Source organism: Peromyscus leucopus, chromosome X (genome assembly GCF_004664715.2).
Source record: "Peromyscus leucopus breed LL Stock chromosome X, UCI_PerLeu_2.1, whole genome shotgun sequence".
Classification (NCBI taxonomy): Eukaryota; Metazoa; Chordata; class Mammalia; order Rodentia; family Cricetidae; genus Peromyscus; species Peromyscus leucopus.
The window spans coordinates 33333311-33351143 of NC_051083.1; the positions used below are offsets into that span (position 1 = coordinate 33333311).

The 17833-nt window shown below is 36.8% G+C and overlaps 1 protein-coding gene across 2 annotated transcripts in view; it reads left to right on the forward strand.

Moving 5' to 3' along the window:
- The window catches only part of Ppef1 (protein phosphatase with EF-hand domain 1), a 124933-nt gene that overhangs the window by 59625 nt on the left and 47475 nt on the right, over positions 1-17833 (forward strand). For both annotated transcript variants that reach the window (XM_037199093.1, XM_028873261.2), the window contains 2 exons: positions 7752-7915; positions 14665-14779. In XM_037199093.1, coding sequence (XP_037054988.1) covers positions 7752-7915; positions 14665-14779 — 279 coding nt within the window. The remainder of the gene's footprint in view (positions 1-7751; positions 7916-14664; positions 14780-17833) is intronic.

Below are 17833 nucleotides of genomic sequence, written 5' to 3' on the forward strand. Positions count from 1 at the left end.
CCTGGCTTTTTATGTGGGAGCGTAGAATCCACATGCAGCCACAATTAGATCCTCAGGCTTTCACAGGAAGTGTTCTTACCCACTGTGCCATCTGCCTAACCCCCCTAAGAGCATCTTTAAATACTCCAATAAATACTTTTTTCTAAAATTTTCTTACATACACAGAGAGAGAGAGAGAGAGAGAGACAGAGACAGAGACAGAGAGACAGAGAGACAGAGAGACAGGGAGAGAGAGAATGAGAGTTCACACATGTGCCTTGGCATGTTTGTGGAGGTCAGAAGACAGCTTGCAGGATTTGGTTCTCTCTCCCATGTGGATTTTAGGAATTGAACTCAGGTCATCAGGTTTGGCACCAGGCACTTTACCCACTGAGGCATCTTCTCAGCCTGTAAATACTCTTTAAAGTGGGAAGAAGAGTGGCATTTTAGTGGCATGGTTTGAGACAAGTATATTTGTATGAAACTAATGACGGCATTTATGGATCCATAGAGGTTTTCTGAGTGGTGGACTAGCCAAACCCGATGAGTGGGAACTGCAAAGAAGTGGGTACTTTGCCATTCTCTTCATTTTAGGGAGCTGCGTTTTGAAGACAGTCGTTTCTGCTTCATGTTCTTGGTCAAAAATGTTTTGGGGAGAAAATATAATAATGATGAAATGAAACATGACTCTTTCTGTTAATGACCTAATATTTCAACCTAGACTCACTTGATTATAGTCACTTATATGGGGTTTTAGAGCCACATATGACTGGGTTACAGCTCAGATTCTCCATTTTTCAAAATCTGCATTTTGAAAAAAAATTTACAGATGATTTAAAAAAATATAACAGAATGTTTCTTCTCAAAGAAAGGAACAGTGCTTTCCTTGAAATATAAAATATGTTATAGGAAAGTATACAAATAATAAATGACTGAAATTTTCTCAAAGAAAACATACCCGGAAAATAGGTACTCAGAACAAGAACTGAAACACGATGGCTGAGATGGATCTCAGCTGGTAGAGTGCTTGCCTAGCATGCAAGGGTCCTGGGCTTAGTCCCTAGCGCTGCATAAATCAAGCATGGTGACACACATTTGCAGTCTCAGCTTTTGAGGAGGGGGTGGGAGGATCAGAAATTCAAGGTCATCCTTGCTACCTGAAACCTTGTCTCAAAAACCAAAAATATACCCTTCAATCATTATTAGAGCCACAGAAGCCTCCCTTCTGCCTCTTCTAGTTACAACCCAACTTCCACAGCACCATGGAACTAGTTTTGACTGTCTATACCACAAGTTACTTAATTATGCTTGTTTTTTAAATTTATTTGTATAAGTAGAAACATACAGAATAGACCGTGAATCTAGCTTCTTTGACTCAGCATTGTATTTGTGAGATCATTCATGTTGTTGTAACTTAGTCATTCTTACTGTTGAATAGCATTCCATTTTACCAAGATACTATAATTTCTGCATTCTATTGTTTATGTGTGCTAGAGTTATTTTCAGTTTGGCAGTACAATTTTGCTGCTGTGCATATTTATATACATGTCCCTTTGGGTGATCATGCATTCTTCTCGTCACTCTCTTCCTCCTTCTCCATCCTCCTGCCTCCTTCTCCTCTCCTCCACACCTTCTCCCTTCTCCTTCTCCTTTCCTGAGGCAGAATGTCAGTATGTGTGAGGTGACTTTATCTATGTAGATCAAGCTAACTTTGAGCTCTTACTCATCCTGCCTCAGCATATTGAGCGCTGGAATGACAGGCATATGCCATTATGCATATACTTTGTAAGCTGATTTCTCCCACCTTTGACCTTTTAACTGAAGTGCTAAGATCTCTTAGCAGCCAGAAAGTTATTTAGCATTCCCAGAAAAGAGGCCAGGTTAGTAAGTAATTTTTGAAGTGCAGAGTATCTCAAGACATTTTGGTTCCAAAGGAAAGAGGGGTCCAAACGGAGTACTTGTGCCGGCAAGCACACTACATCTTATGCAAAACTCAGTTATGCCAGCTTATGTCCCTGTTCTCCTACTTGCAGAGCTCAAACAGATCCATAAACTTGAGAGAGAGTAGAGTCCACATACAAGTCCCCAGTGTGCGTTTTATAACAATTCCTTCTGCAGTCAAAACGGAAAAGTTGCCATAGGTTTAAGCAGAGGCTGGTGGGAGTAGGCTGAGTTATATGCAAGTGGTGTTTAGACTTTTCTTCTGCCTCCCCATCAGCCAAAATGTCCCCTCAGGTCAGGTCACATAGCTTATATATATGTTCTTTAGGACTACCTGTGTGCATGTATGTATTTATATTTTTAACCTTTGTGGTGCTAGAGTATTTAAATTTTTTTATTGCTATGGTGAATATATTTTCTAGCATGCTATCTTCTCATTACTTATTTGTAATATTCCATTAAATTTTTATATCCATATCTCATCTTGTGATTCTACTGAATAATACTAGTAGTTCATATATTATTATTGATTTTTTTCAGTAAACTTTACCATGTACCATGTGTTTCAATAATTTATGTCATTTCATTTAGTATTCATGACAAACTAATAAGAGTACTAGTATTAATTATTTACCTTTTATAAGTGTAGAACCTGAGGGTTTGAGGGTACCCTTCCAAGGTTCTTTATATCATCAGTAATAAAAATATGATTCAAGCCTGTGAGATTAATCTCTGTATTGTATTTAATTCTCTTATCAGTTTTTAGAGTTTTTCTTAAGTTTATTCTTTAATCATATCAACAGATTTTATTATTATCTATTTTTGTATAATAATTACTATTCTTGCTTCAGCTTCAAGTCCTATTGCATTAGTTAGAGATAACAGAAGTATATTAAAAACCGATAAAAGTAGGTAGCCTTTTTTGTTGATGATTTAATGGAAACCCATATCTCTTATTTATTTAATTTAAAAATTATGTCAAAAATTATGTCAAGAATATATCCTTCCATTACATGTTTTTTAAATAAAAAATTGATGGTTAATTTTATTAACTGTCATTTTGTCATCCATTGAATTTAATATATGAACACTAATGATTTTGACAGAGATTTATGGTTATCTTTATTAACTGTCATTTTGGCATCCATTGGATTTAATGTATGGACACTAATGATTTTGACTCAGCTTTATAATTAGGAAATGAAATAACTATAAATGTTGTCAAATGGTGTTTCTCCTTGTCCAGAAACATGTGGGCCTTGTTTTCAAAGGAATATGTGGTTAGTATAAGCTGATATTATCTGTGTGAAAAAAATTACAGATTTAATTTTTCCCTAAAAATGTACTTTATCCCTCTTCAGATGAAAGAAAAGATCTTTTCTTTGAGTTGTAATCGCTGGCAGTGATGGAATATACTTGTTATCAGCTAGTGAGAAAGAGAAACGGCAGCATGGGTTAAGGCAAGGGTTTAAAAGTTATTTTCTTATAAAAACTCGTAGAGGTATCATTTGGTTGTTAATATTTTATTATATTTAATTACTTTAGATCCATGTTCACAAAGTTATGAATCAAATAACTAAGGGTTAATTCCAATTAAATGTTGCACAAATCTTCATATATTGCTTGCATTCATTGAATTATTTTTTATTAGTTGTGGGCCACAATATATGCATTAGAAATGTTAAAGCTTGCTGGGTGATGGTGGTGCACACCTTTAATCCCAGCACTTGGGAACCAGAGGCAGGTAGATCTCTGTGAGTTCGAGGCCAACCTGGTCTACAAAGTGAGTTCCAGTACAGCCAGGGCTGTTACACATAGAAACCCTGTCTCAAAGTTTTTTAAAAGAAAAAGAAAAAGAAAGAAATATTAAAGCTTAATTTTCATACATGATACACACTAGTTATTAGAAGAGAATCTGTTACTAATTTTCATGTTGATAAAAACCTGACAGAAGGATAATGATTTAATATAGTTTAATATTTCATAACAGGAACTGGAGAGATGGCTCAGCAGTTAAGAGCACTTGCTACTCTTGCAGAGGACCTAAGTTCATTTCCTAGTGCCCACATAGCAGCTCACAACTTTCTGTAACTCTGATACCAGGGAATCCAATGTCCTCTTCTTGCCTCTGTGGGCACCAGACATGTAGATGGTCAAAAATATATGTGCAGGCAGAAATTCATACTCATAAACCAAAATTAGAATAAATTATGTTGCATAGTGTTACTGAAGAATTTGCTTAGAGAAGTGGTATTTTTTTTATTAAACCATCTTAAATGTTTTTACATCTCTGGCAGGAAGAACTATACTGAGTTATTGATTTTAAAAGGATATTTTGTTTTGTTCTTAAAACAATTGAAGTCGTGTTTTCATGACTGGCATTGAGAGAATGTACTTGTTATTAGCCGATGAAAAGGGGACAAATGGCATCAGGTGTGAAGGCAGTGACCAGGAAAATGGAATAGTTCCTTCAATTAAAAAAGTTAACATTTTTCATCATCTATTAAAATGAATTCTTTTGGTTAATGCACAAATAAACAGTTTTTATTGTTGATGTTTCTTATTTATGTCTCACAAAGCTGGGTTTCCTTAATATATCAGTTAAGAATATATAAATACTATAAATGTATTTTCATATATAGTAAAAATCACAATGGTTAAGAGTTTGGGGGCTAGGTCCATGACTCAGTAAAGTACTTGACACATAAGCATGAGACCTGCCTGAGTGTGGATCTCCAGCATTCCCATAGAAATCTGGGCACAGTGGTGTGCACCTGTAGTTCCAGTGCTGGAAAGGCAAGATAGGAGGATCCATGGGGCTTGTTAACTAATCAGCCTGGCAAATCAGTGACCTCCAGGTCCAGTGAGACACTGTCTCAAAAAATTGGATAGAGGGCTGGAGAGATGGCTCAGCAGTTAAGAGAGCTGGTTGCTCTTCCAGAGGTCCTGAGTTTATTTCCCAGCAACCACGTGGTGGTTCACAACCATCAGTAATGAGAACTGGTGCCCTCTTCTGGCATGCAAACAGAACACTGTATACATATTAAATCTTTAAAAAATGAGTTAGAGAGTGATTGAAGGAGACTCCTGATGTTGACCTCTGGTCTCCACATTCACCTGAACACATATGTGTATATGTGTATGCACACACATACACATTCACAGATACACAGAGAGTTTAGGGACACAATTTCATTTCTCTACTTAGATGCTTTGCTTCATTTTCATGTATATAATGAGAAAATAGCAATCCTTACCTTCTTATAACACTGCCTGGTACATAATAAGCATTTAGTAAGTTAAAGCTATCTATTGTCATTGTCATCATCATCATCATCATCATCATCATCATCATCATTTTGTTATTGAAAAGGTAGAGTTTGGGGACTCAACATGGGAATCCTGTGGAGTTTTGAAGGATGAATATAATTTATCCAAAGCAGAAAGATAAAGAAGTAAGGCTTGTCCAAGGGTAGAAAAAAACTAGGAAAAATTAATGTAGAAATGTCAGTAAAAGCAAACATGTGATCCAAGGACAGTGTTTTAAATTAGCCATGTCTTTGGCCATGTTTTATTGTATTACAGAGCCTGAAGAGAGGATTATACTGAAGATACAGACAACAGAAAGTGACTCCCAAGGTTACCAAGCTTCTGAGGACTTAGAAAGGGGCTGCATGAGTGTGTGGGTCTCTATATGTATTGGCATATACAAATCTATATATTCAACTTTTTCTCTTTTCTGCCAGCATCCGTGTTTTAGTCAGGTACAGCCTTTTCCATGAACACTATAGTCATGCCATAAATATACCTCACCTAAAATACAAGATCCCTCAGTTCTGATCACATGTGCTCCATGTTCACTTTCTTTCATAGAGTCCATAACAAAATATTTGTGACTCTGTTAGCTGATACAGTGCAACTGTTGGGGATTCTTGTGGAGTTTCTCTGGGCAGGAGTGTTATATTCCTAAGAGTTGCTAATATTTCAGCTTTCCTTTGCAGGAGGATAATTCCTAACTGAAATGGATGGCATGAACATTAGGATAGTTAAGTAGACTATTTAGACTTCACTGTCTACATGATGAATCTGAAATCGAGTTTACCAGGATGTCCTGCATTTCTGCTTTCTAACATAAATTGAAAAATTCAGTTGTTTTTAAATATCAGACCAAAACCAAAGGAGAAAAATGATATCTGCTGACCACATTGAATACAGCTGTTATTATACTTCAGTTCCACTTTGTATAAAGCATTAGCAACTATCACCAAAATATACTGGGGCTACACAACAACTTAGAATATATTTTAATGCAATTATTAAATGTTATTTCTTAGTTCAGAACAAATTTTCAAATTTCTTGACTTACTACTGCTCATCATAATTGGTCATGGAAAACATACATTCTATCTACATCAGTTAGCATCCTATTTTCTGTAGGTGACCAACTTTCAACATTCAGAAAAGATAGGGTTTGGGTTTTTTATCTTTGTTTTTGTTTTGTTTGTTTTTGTTTTTGCTTTTGTTTTCAGAGAGCTTAAGGTGATAGCCTTAATAATGAATAAGTGTTAATGGGTTAAAGAGTATGTCATTGTCCTCTGGGTCGGTTATAATACTGCAAAGGAGCCACAATATCTCAGTGACATAGTAAAAAAGTGGGTTTTTTTCCTAGCAAGTTAGCTGAACACTTCTGACATTGGCATAGTTGATTTGACAGATTTTTGAATATTGGCTGGAGTTTACTGGTGTGTCTAGAGGTCTGATGGCTGTTAGCTGATCTAGGACATCCTTGGCTAGGTTTATCTGCTCTGTTTCATTGTAATCATGGCCTTTCAATAGGAAAAGCCTGCGTTGGGTGGAAATGGCTATGTTCCCAAACAGAGAACATGAAATCATATAAGGCTTCTTGAGACCTGGACTTGGAGCTGCTAGGTAGCTCTTAGACCACATTGCTGAGGATAGTATAAAGTTATGAGCCTAGCTCATCTTGAAAGCGAGGGCAAGTAGACTCTTGATGAAAATCACATTCTAAGAAGCATGGATAGAAGTTACGATACAGTATTGAGGCCGCTTTGCAGCTGGTCTACCACATCCTTGCATCTTTCTCTGCCTGAATTGTCTAGGTTTCTGTTCAGGGGGCCATTTCATGGGCAACTTGGCAAGAAATGATTGTGGGTCTCAGCCATACTAAATTGCCTTAGTAAATGGGCAATGCAGGCAGTCTGTCACAATACAGAAATATCTAAGGGAGAGAGAGGCCTTTGGTCATTTCTGCCTATGGTTTGTCCTTTAAGTTTTATCTGCTTTGATCCCAAGAATAAAAGAGAAAAATCACAGAAGAAACATTGTACATAAAGCAAGAAACAAATCAATTAAAGCTAAGTAAAATCCTCTGAAGTATTTAACAAGGGAAAAATTGAATATTGCAGTTTAATTTCGTGTAGATCATGAATAGCAGCAGCTGTTGGAACCAAATGCAGTGCATTGTTCATGCTTTTAGCCTTGCTGGTAAGAGTCTGATAAGTAAGAGTGGACAAAAGAATTGGAGCTTCAACTTCCAAACATCAGAATACCTTCTTCACTGAGCAGTTTTTCACATGCTTTGTGGTCTTCTCCCCATTGATTATGGACTCACTGCTTTGACAAAATGTGATTCCAGGAAGGGACAATGGTGGTTGCTGGCTTCAGAATCAGTTATTCCTCATAGTTTTATGTGCTTTGTCTTGGCATTCATAACAGCACAGTGCCTTGTATGACATAGATATTTAAGAGGGTGTTTTGAAGCATTAGAACGTTGATTTCCCATCTTATACCTCTTTGTCTTTCCTTTTCAGCATTAGTAAGTCGACTTCTTGAAAGCACCATTCAAGAAAACAAGGCTAGACAGGACTATGTGAGTTTGATAGAAGTGCCTGACTCTTATGATGGTCCTCGGCTGCAATTTCCTCTCACGTTTACTGATATTGATTTACTTCTTCAGGCCTTCAAGCAACAGCAGGTAACCTCAAGCAGAAGCTGCTCTGGTTCTCATTCGGAGCTATCAAATGCATGAATGAAAATGCTGTAGCATGTATTTCCACGGGGAAATTTTTCATTGTGTGACAATTACTGTTTTTGTTTAACCTAATAAATAGATGTTTCCTTGGGTGCAGAGTAACTTCCTCTTTGTAGGCCTACAGCATGTCCCTTTTCGTTTTCTGAGAATAGTTCACAAACTATAAAGTTTGTTACTTAAAAAAATATATGGTTCAAAGATTTTAATGTAGTCACAAACTTGTATACTTACTAGCACTATCTAATTATAGAACATTCTCATCATCTCCATCTACTATTATTCCTCCTTTGCCCTAAACAGCTACTGATTCATTTTCAGTCTCTGATGATTTGCCTATTCTAGATATTTCATATATATAAATGAGGATGTACTAAATTGGCTTTTAATAGATGGCTTCTTTCACTAAACATAGTGTTTCTAATATTTGCCCATGTTGGAGCATGTATCAATATACCATTTCTTAGGCCAGGCATGGTGGCACACACCTTTAATCCCAGTACTCAGGAGGCAGAGGCAGGTGAATCTCTGTGAGTTTGAGGCCAGCCTGGTCTACCAAGTGAGTTCTAGGATAGGCTCCAAAGCTACACAGAGAAACCCTGTCTTGAAAAACCAATATATATAAAATTTCTTTTTATGGCTACATAATATTTCATTGTATACTATATAGTTGTTTATTGATTTATCAGCACATGGATATTTGAATGTTTTATACCTTTTGGCTGCTATAAATAATGCTACTATGAAAATTCACATCTAATTTTTAATGGACATGTTCCCATTTACTTGGTTATATATGTACCTAGGAGAGGAATTCTGGGGTTATGTAGTTAACTCTATGTCTAAGTTTTTGAGTAACTGCTAAAGTTTTTTTACAAGTGGTTGAATAGTTTTACATTTCTACCAGCAGTATATAAGGGTTCTACTTACTCCACTTTTTGACATTTTTGATTTTATTTTGATTATTGCTTTCCTAATGTATGTGAAGTGATGTCTAGTTATAGTTTTGACTGACATTTCTCTAATTAATAATGTTCAGTCTTTTCATCCATTTGTATAACTTCCTTGGAGAAATATCTATGCAGAACCTTTGCCCGTTTTAAAATCAGTTGTCTTTTTATTATTGGGTTGTAAGAGTTCTCTCTAGATATAAGTGCCTTATCACATATATGACTTGAAACCATTTTCTCCTTTCTTTAGTTTGTCTTTTCACTTTGTATTTTTTATTTGTGAGATTATAATGTAATCACAACATCTCTCCCTTCCCTTTCTTCCTTCTAAACCCTCCCATATACCCCTCCCCACTCTTCAATTTCTTAGCCTCTTTTTCACTAATTGCTTTTACATGCATATATTATACACATACCCCCAGTGACACACCTACCACCACAAGGTCACACCTCCTAATCCTTCCCAAACAGCTTCAACAACAGGGGACCAAATAGTCAAATATATGAGCCTATGGGGGCCATTCTCATTCAGACCAACACAAACATCAAAGCATATACTTTGAAATAGTTAAAATGACCAATTTTTATACGATTATGAAATACAATTTTATCTCAACTTTAAATATACATATTTCTTGATTTATTTTCACAAATGAGAATGCATTATATACTGTGCTTAACCTTGATTCTTCTCTTAATATAATTTTTCCATATTTATAAATCCAAAATGATTAACATGTAAATAAAATTAACATCTCTATAATGGTTCCTTGAATCAATGTTGCATATTTTATCTGCTTGAACACACTATCCATGTTTGTTTTAACTCTGACTCTAATGATGTAATTATTTAAATACTCTACCAGTCTCTTGCCATTGCTTATTATTTGCCTCAGTTTTATTTCATGTATTTTATAACCTCATAGGCCTGGTTACAGTTATACTGAGTTCTGGACATTATATATGAAAAACTATAAAAAATATTTTTAGGCCTATTTTCTCCCAGATAATTTAAATTTGCTGTTAGCAGGTGACCAGAAGAACTAGCTCTCTAGTATGATCTCAAATCATTTTTAGGAATTAGATGATTCAAAGCTCTGCTTCAGTTCCAGCAAAACCAATCTATCACTTCCAGATCACTCTTACTTCTGGGGTGTGTCTTCTAGTGTCCCTAATCAGAGAATGACAGTTTGGGATGATGTCAGAGAAAAGGGTGGTGTAGGAAACTCCAAGGCCCAATCTTTTCAGAAAAATTGAAAAATCAGGCAAAATTTATTTTGTTTTATTTTCCTTTCCCCTTTCTTTCTCTCTTGAGAGTTAAAAAGACTTGAACCATTCTTTCTGCCTAGTTCTTGTTGACTGAGGAGAAGTGAGCGCTCAGCTACTGCCTCGGTACCCTGCCTGCCTTCCTGCTGCTGTGCTCCCTACTTTGACAATCATGGACTCTAACCCTCTGGAACCATAGTCCCTAAATTAAATGCTCTCTTTTATAAGTTTCCCTGGTCATGTTGTTTTGTCACAGCAATTGAAAAGTAACTAAGATATTGTTTTGGATATATTAAAATGCTATACAACTGTCACCACTATTTATTTCAAGAACTTTTTAAAAAAAAATTATTTTTCATTATTCGGGATTGAACCCTCAGCCTTGTATATACTGGGCAAGTGTAGTTGAAGATTTCCTGTGTCCCGCCTGGTCTGCAGCCGCTCAGACCCAAGTAAACACACAGAGGCTTATATTAAAAAGCTTGGCATTGGCTCAGGCCTACCACTGATTAGCTCTTACGGTTAAACTCAGCCCATTTTTGTTAATCTATAAATTGCCACGTTTATGTGGCTTTACCTGTGTGCTATTACATGCTGTTCTCTGGACGGTGGGCTGGCATCTCCTCACTCAGCCTTCCTCTTATCTCCCTCTTTGAGTTTCCCACTTGCCTCTAAGCTGCTTTGCCATAGGCCAAATGGCTTTATTTATCAACCAATCAGAACAACACATATTCACAGCATACAGAAAGACATTCCCACATCAGGCAAGAGCTCCTATTTCCCAATTGTTTTTGTCATCTCAAAATGAAACTTTATACTCATTAGCAGCCACTCTCTTTCCTCCATCCCTCAGCTCCTGACAGTCACTAATGTGGATATTTCATATTAATGGAACATATGTGGCCTTTGGTGTTTGGCTTCTTTCACTTGTCATAATGCTTTCAGAGTTTATCCATGTTGTTACATAAACCAGTGCTTTATTCCTATATTTTAGGTTAATGTATGGTTACTTTCCATGTATAACAAAATATTTATTTAAGGAATTAAACATTTATATCTACATTTGAATATTAATGTGTGGTTATTAATTTTTATATGCTCATAAACAAAGAATATTTTGGGGAAAGATATTCAAAACATCAACATTAGCTGTCTCGAGGGACAGAGATTAAGAGACAAAGGTCTGGGGGAAGGGGAAAATAATTTTTCATTATTCTACCCCTTTTTAATGATTTTTTTTATTTCAGCCAAAAGAATGTGTTGTTTGTCATTTAAAAGCTACTTGAGCCAGTCACAGTAACACATGCTTTTAATCCTAGTACTTGGGAGGCAGAGGCAATCGGGTCACTATGAGTTTAAGGCTAGCCTGGTCTTTATAGTGAGTTCTAGGCAAGCCAAGGCTATATAATGAGACCCTGTCTCAACAAACAACTTAAAAACAGAAATAAGTCTGGCATGGTAGCATATGTCTGCATTCCACAACTTGAAATGAAGGCAGAGACAGGAGGATTGCTCCAAGTTCAAGACTAGCTTAGTCTACATAGCTAGTTCTAGGATAGCCAGTCTCTCTCTTTGTCTCATCTCCCTCTCTGTCTCTCTGTCTTTCTCTCTCTCTCTCTCATGCATGCAAGTATATATACACATTAACACACATACACACAAACACGCACACAAAGAGGAAAATATCCTTGCAAAGTAGAAGTTTCTTCCTTGAACTCATTTATGATAATGTTAATATTTTATTTAAGTGGTTCTTTTATCTGATAGGTTTATAAATGTAAAAACCAACATTTGAATAAACTACTTTGAATATTTAATATTTTGGTTATAAACATAACAATTATAATCCTGTTGATATATAGCTTTCTAAGCAAGTACTAATAGTAACAAAGTTATTTTAGTCAATCTTAAGGATGTTCAAGAAAACTATATTAATATTAAGAATTTTCTGTTTACAAGATATTTTCAGTGAAATTTGTTGACATTAGAAAACAAAATGAAAATAAAGATGACTTTAGATGCAGTTACTCTGATTAGTGATACAATGGTCCATAAAAGCTACAATTGCACATTAAAACAGCATTAGAAATCTGTAGATTAAATGTACAAACAGAAACAAACCATTAAACAGCAACATTTTTGCCCATTCTTTAAAAATATTTATCCAGGGGCCATTGAGATGGATCAAGGGTAAAGGCACATAACACAAGCTGAGGAATATGGTGGAAGGAGGGAACTAGCTCTCATAAGTTGTCCTCTGACTTCCACACATGTGCTGTGACATGTATGTGCTCCCAAATAAAATACATAAGAAAATATAAAACTATAAATAAAATGTGAATTCAAGGACTTGGGATGCTAAGGCAGGAGAGATGTCATGATGTTTGAGCCAACCTGTGCTACATAGTGAGATCCAGGCCCTGTGTTAAAAATCTAACTTTAGACCAACAGCTGTGGAGCCTCCATGGGACTGAACTAGGCCCTCTGCATAAGAGAGACAGTTGTGTAGCTTGATCTACTTAACCTGGAAATAGGATCAGAATCCATCCCTGGTGCATGAGCTGGCTTTTTGGAGCCTACTACCTATGGTGGGACACCTCACACAGCCTTGAGGCAGGGGGAAGGGCTTGCACCTGCCTCTACTGAATGTACCAGGCTCTGCTGACTCCCCATGGGAGGCCTTACCTTGTTGGATGAGGAAATGAGGGGTGAGTTGGAGGGAGAAGTCTGGGGGGCAGCAGGAGGGAAGTGAGGGGGATCTGTAGTTGGTATGCAAAATGAAAAAATCTAAATAAATAAATAGAAAACTAAAAAGTAATAAAATGTGGCTGTGGATTGAATGGCTTTAGAATATGTTTGTAGGGGAAAAGATTTGTGAGTCGGTTGGCTTATGTGGGCAGGAAATGATGGTCTAATAGAAGCATATGAACCATATATTTAGAATTTTCTAGTATTCCCATAAAAAAGACAAAATCAATTTTAACAATATATTTAACTCAGTACACCTTAGTATATAAAACATTTTAATATACAATCATATTAAAATTATTGAGACATTTTGTGCTTTTTTTTCCATACCAAGTCTTTGAAATCCACTTTGAATTTCGTTCTTTGTTGTTGTTTGAGACAGGATTTCTCTGTGTAACAGCCTTGGCTGTCCTGAAACTAACTCTGTAGACCAGGCTGGCCTTGAACTCACAGAGAGCTGCCTGCCTGTGCCTCCCCAGTGCCACCACCACCTTGCCTGAAATTTGTTCTTATAGCACATCTCAATTCTCACTAGCCCCCATTTCAAATACTCTGTTATCTCATATTGCAAATAGCTACCATATTGAACATCCCAATTTTAAGTCCATCTGACCACTAAAGCTATGTTGACATCAGTTAAGTTTGTGTGATAATCACACGTTTTTATCTTTTCTTGTGGAGTATGTGTTTGGAAAATTCATAATTTAAAACCAAGGAGAAAGACACAGTGGATTTTTAAAAGCTTAAGGGAGAGGACAGTAAGTCTGTAGAAAGCAATGACCCCATTGATGTTTAACTGGAGAAGTGTGGTAAGGCAGTAATAAATAGGAAGTAATCCCAAGTGTTTTGAGATTGGAACATTTTCTCTAGTTAGACTTTTAACACAATGTGCTTGCTGTCTTGAGCATTCTGTACACCCAGTTCTGGAGCTATACTTTGGAGGTTTGGGAGCTTGTGTGGTTCCCCAGTGAGGTCTCTGTGCTCAGCAACACCTGCTGCTACACAAGTGGCAAGGGGTGTCAACCAATGAAAAGCTACACCTCAGCCACAGGCTCTTTGCTTTGCTTTTCCTTCCTTGTTTCCCTTTCCCCTCCCTTTTAAAGGATTCTCTTTTTTTGTCCTTTATCTCATGTCCACTATTTTCTTTCTTTTGTTTACTAAGAATTTTTTCATTCATTTTACACACCAATCACAGATCCTCCTCTTCCCTCCTCCAGCCCTCACCAGCCTTCCCCCCAACTCACTCCCAACCCACCCCCCATAAGAAGGCAAGGCCTCCCATGGGGAGGCACATCCAATAGAGGCAAGTCCAATCCCTTCCCCCTGCCTCTTCCTATGATGGGACACCTCGTGCAGCCTTAAATGATTCTTATTGTTACTCTTTTGTCTAAAACTTTTCTTTGGGCAAGTGAACCCCACCCCCATTTTCCCCATCTCTCCTCTTGGGATCTAAACCAAAAATAAACAAAAATATTCTAAACAAATGTATAATGTCAAAAAAGAACATGAGACTATAAATAATTTTAGGAACCATTCATTTATTTAATTACAAATATCTCCTGAGAGCTTTTTATATACTAGACACTATGTTAGAATAATCTATTTGAGAAGAAAGATTATCCTGAAATACAGCGACCTAAAATGCTCATATGCTTAATTTTATAGTTTTCTACACAGTCATGTCTTTCTCCCTCGTTCATTATCTCTATTTCCTCTGCTTCCCCTTCACAGACACTTCATGCTCATTATGTCTTAGAGGTGCTATTTGAAGCTAGGAAAGTCCTGAAGCAAATGCCGAATTTCACTCACATCAAAACCTTTCCCTGCAAAGAGGTAACAATCTGTGGTAAGTTTCAGAGGAGAGTTGTCACATTAATATTTAGGAGCCTCTTGGTCCTGCATCATTTGCCTAACTTGAAAACTATGGAAATTGGATTGTGTTAAGGGGAAAATGTTAATATAGAATTATCTATCATGATAATACTGTTCCCCATCTTGTCTTTGTTTTGCATACCAGCTGGCAGGAATTAATTATGTGGGAAATTAAAGAACTCTCGTAGCTTTTTCTAAAGGCAGATAGCATTTTAATATGGAAAGCCACTAATGGGTAGAATAAGTGTTCTTTGCCCTGACTAGCTCTCATTATCAACGTCCCATGTTGCTTTTCCCAGGTGGGCCTCTGTGTGCATGCCGCTTCTACTGGGAAGAGAAACACCCAAGGCAGGGTGGAGATTATATTCTTTTCTGCCCTTGGCTGCTGTTTTGGATTTTTCCAACTGGTCTTTGCAGCTTTTAAAGGAGTGGGAATGTCCCCAAAATCTGTTTCTTGTTCTTCTAAATAACAAGATTCGAGATTTTGTTATCTTATAGGCCAGCCTGGCAGGATATTGCTTCAAGAAACAGTACACATTGAAATTCATCACAGTTGGTGCTCAGCATGCTTACACTGTCTGCGAGTGGGGTGCATGGAAGGAACAGCAATTCCCTAACTTCTAATTAAGGCTTTAGGTTACAAAACAGTGATTGTTATTTTCCAAATCAGTTTTTAGCCCACGTTCTCTTATGCTGGCAGGTAGAAGTGGATTTGACAATCTAATTAAACCCTTTCCATTCCCAGAATCTCACAGTGGTGACAGGGACTTGATGTAGCAGTGTGTGTTTCATGACATGGCCTGACTCCGGTTTTTGAAGAGTCTCTAATGGTTTAATTTCAACCTTATCAGGCCACCAGATCTCTCTAGATAATAATATACCTAAGCACAGAGGCTTTGCTTTTGATGGAAATAAAGAACTATGGGTCATAAGGCTTAGTAAACCATGCCAACCTGTGAAGCCTCTGAGGCCAGGGGCTAGGTTTTCTAGCAGAATATACTTTAACAGTCCAGCCCAGATGTTAGGATCTGCTCTTGTGCATTTTCCATTAACCCTCCAGTTGCCATTGCAGATCTAGCAACATTGAGGTTACAGATGTGTGCCACTGCACCCTAGAAGAATAAATGAGTTAGAGGGCATGGAGGTCCTAGAATTCCCCAGTACCGAAAAATCTTGTACAGAGATATACTGGTTCCTTTACTGAAAGTTACGTTTTTAAATTTTTTTCCCATGTTAGGGATCAAACCCAGGGCCTGCTTTGCACATGCTAGGCAAGCACTGTCACTAAATTATATTTCCAGCCCCTATATCTTGTTCATATGGGTGAAATAGAGGCCCAGAGAGAAATACGTGTTGTCATCAATTCATTTCTACGTAGTACCCTGTACCCTACCTTGCTCAACTAGTCAGTGCTAGGATTGGGATTAAAAATGAGATCTTCTATATTCCAGACTAAGGAGAGTGCTACCTTTGTACTTGTCTGTCTATTTTTCACTTATCTTCATCAGAAAAGTACTGGAGACCAGGTATACTGGACAAGTCCATTCATTTAAGGGACCCTACATTTGGGGCATTTATTTCCAGGTTTTTTCCCACTGCATAGCACCTTTGGTAAAGAAAACACCAGAACCAGTACATTTCCTTAACATAAATTAGTTTTTTCTGTCCACCTTCATTTTTAAGAAAAAAATTGTTTTAGATTGTGTCTCATGTTGCTGACACTGGCCTGGAACTCACTTGTGTAATATAGGATGGTGTTGTAAATCATAATCAATTCTGTACTCATGTTGTTGTTTGCAGTGAAAATATCTTTATGTCTGCCTTCCCATGGTATGTTGATCTTAAGTCTCTAAAAATATTTGTATAGCTTTCTTTTCTCCCATCTGCTGTGACTCGAACCAAGGATCCTCAACTTTTAATATGCTGAAACAACTTCATATTTTAGCATCCAGCTATCATAGTACTTCATATTCAAATTTCTCTACATGTGGTGATGGTAGTGGTGGTGGTGTTTGTGGTGGTGGTGGTGTCTGTGTATGTGTGCTCGCACATACATGTGTGCATATGCACACGGGAATGTGTGTGCATGTATATGGAGACCAGAGATTGATGAGGGATGTCTTTCTCCATTGCTATCCACTTCACTTTTTGAGTCAGGGTATTTCTCTGAACCTGAAGCTCACTAATTGGCAAGATTAGCTGGCCAGTGAGCCCCGGGGCTCTGTCTGTCTGTGCTGCCTGCAGCACTGAGGTTACAGGTGGGTGCCAATGCACCTTGTTTTTGACTTGGTTGATGGGGATCTGAACTCAGGTTGTCAGGCTTGAATAACAAGCACTATACTCACTGAATCATCTCCACTGCCAAAATACTGATATTTTCAAAAGGCAAATGACTCTGATGCAAATTAGAACAAAATAATTAGCAAAATATATTAAACAGTTAATTGTTTAACTTTTTGAGTGAGAATATATCTAAAGGTATTGACCTTTAAGTATTCAGACACATCAATATACCCTTTATCTTATTGTTAATATTATAACAATTTTATAAATAAGTGCTGGTGATGTGGGATTTAAACTTTATTATTTCTGGTGTAATTCAAGTCTTCTGTCACATATACTTGATTTATCTTGTTTGTGGGACTTTAAATAAACTGAGAAAAATGTTCCTAAATTAAATTATATGGTAATTAAGTTGAAAACAAATTTTGAGAAAAGATTATGAAAGATAGATATTTTACTTAAAACTATTTATCCAAATAGAAATGTTGAATATTCATATAGCCACTCATTTTTTAATTAATGAGTCATATATTCAATAGCTTTAGTTGGATTTTGTTTTTTCCTATAACTGTCTCATCAAGAGAATCTCAACTATCTAGTCATAATTTTTAAACTTTTAAAGTTAGAAATAAGATAAAGCAAAACCCAACAATGAATGGCTATGGATTTAGTGATTAAATGCATATCACATATTGAGTGCCTGCAATCTTCTAGGGTCTATGGTAGGTCCTTGGAGAGAGCTAAT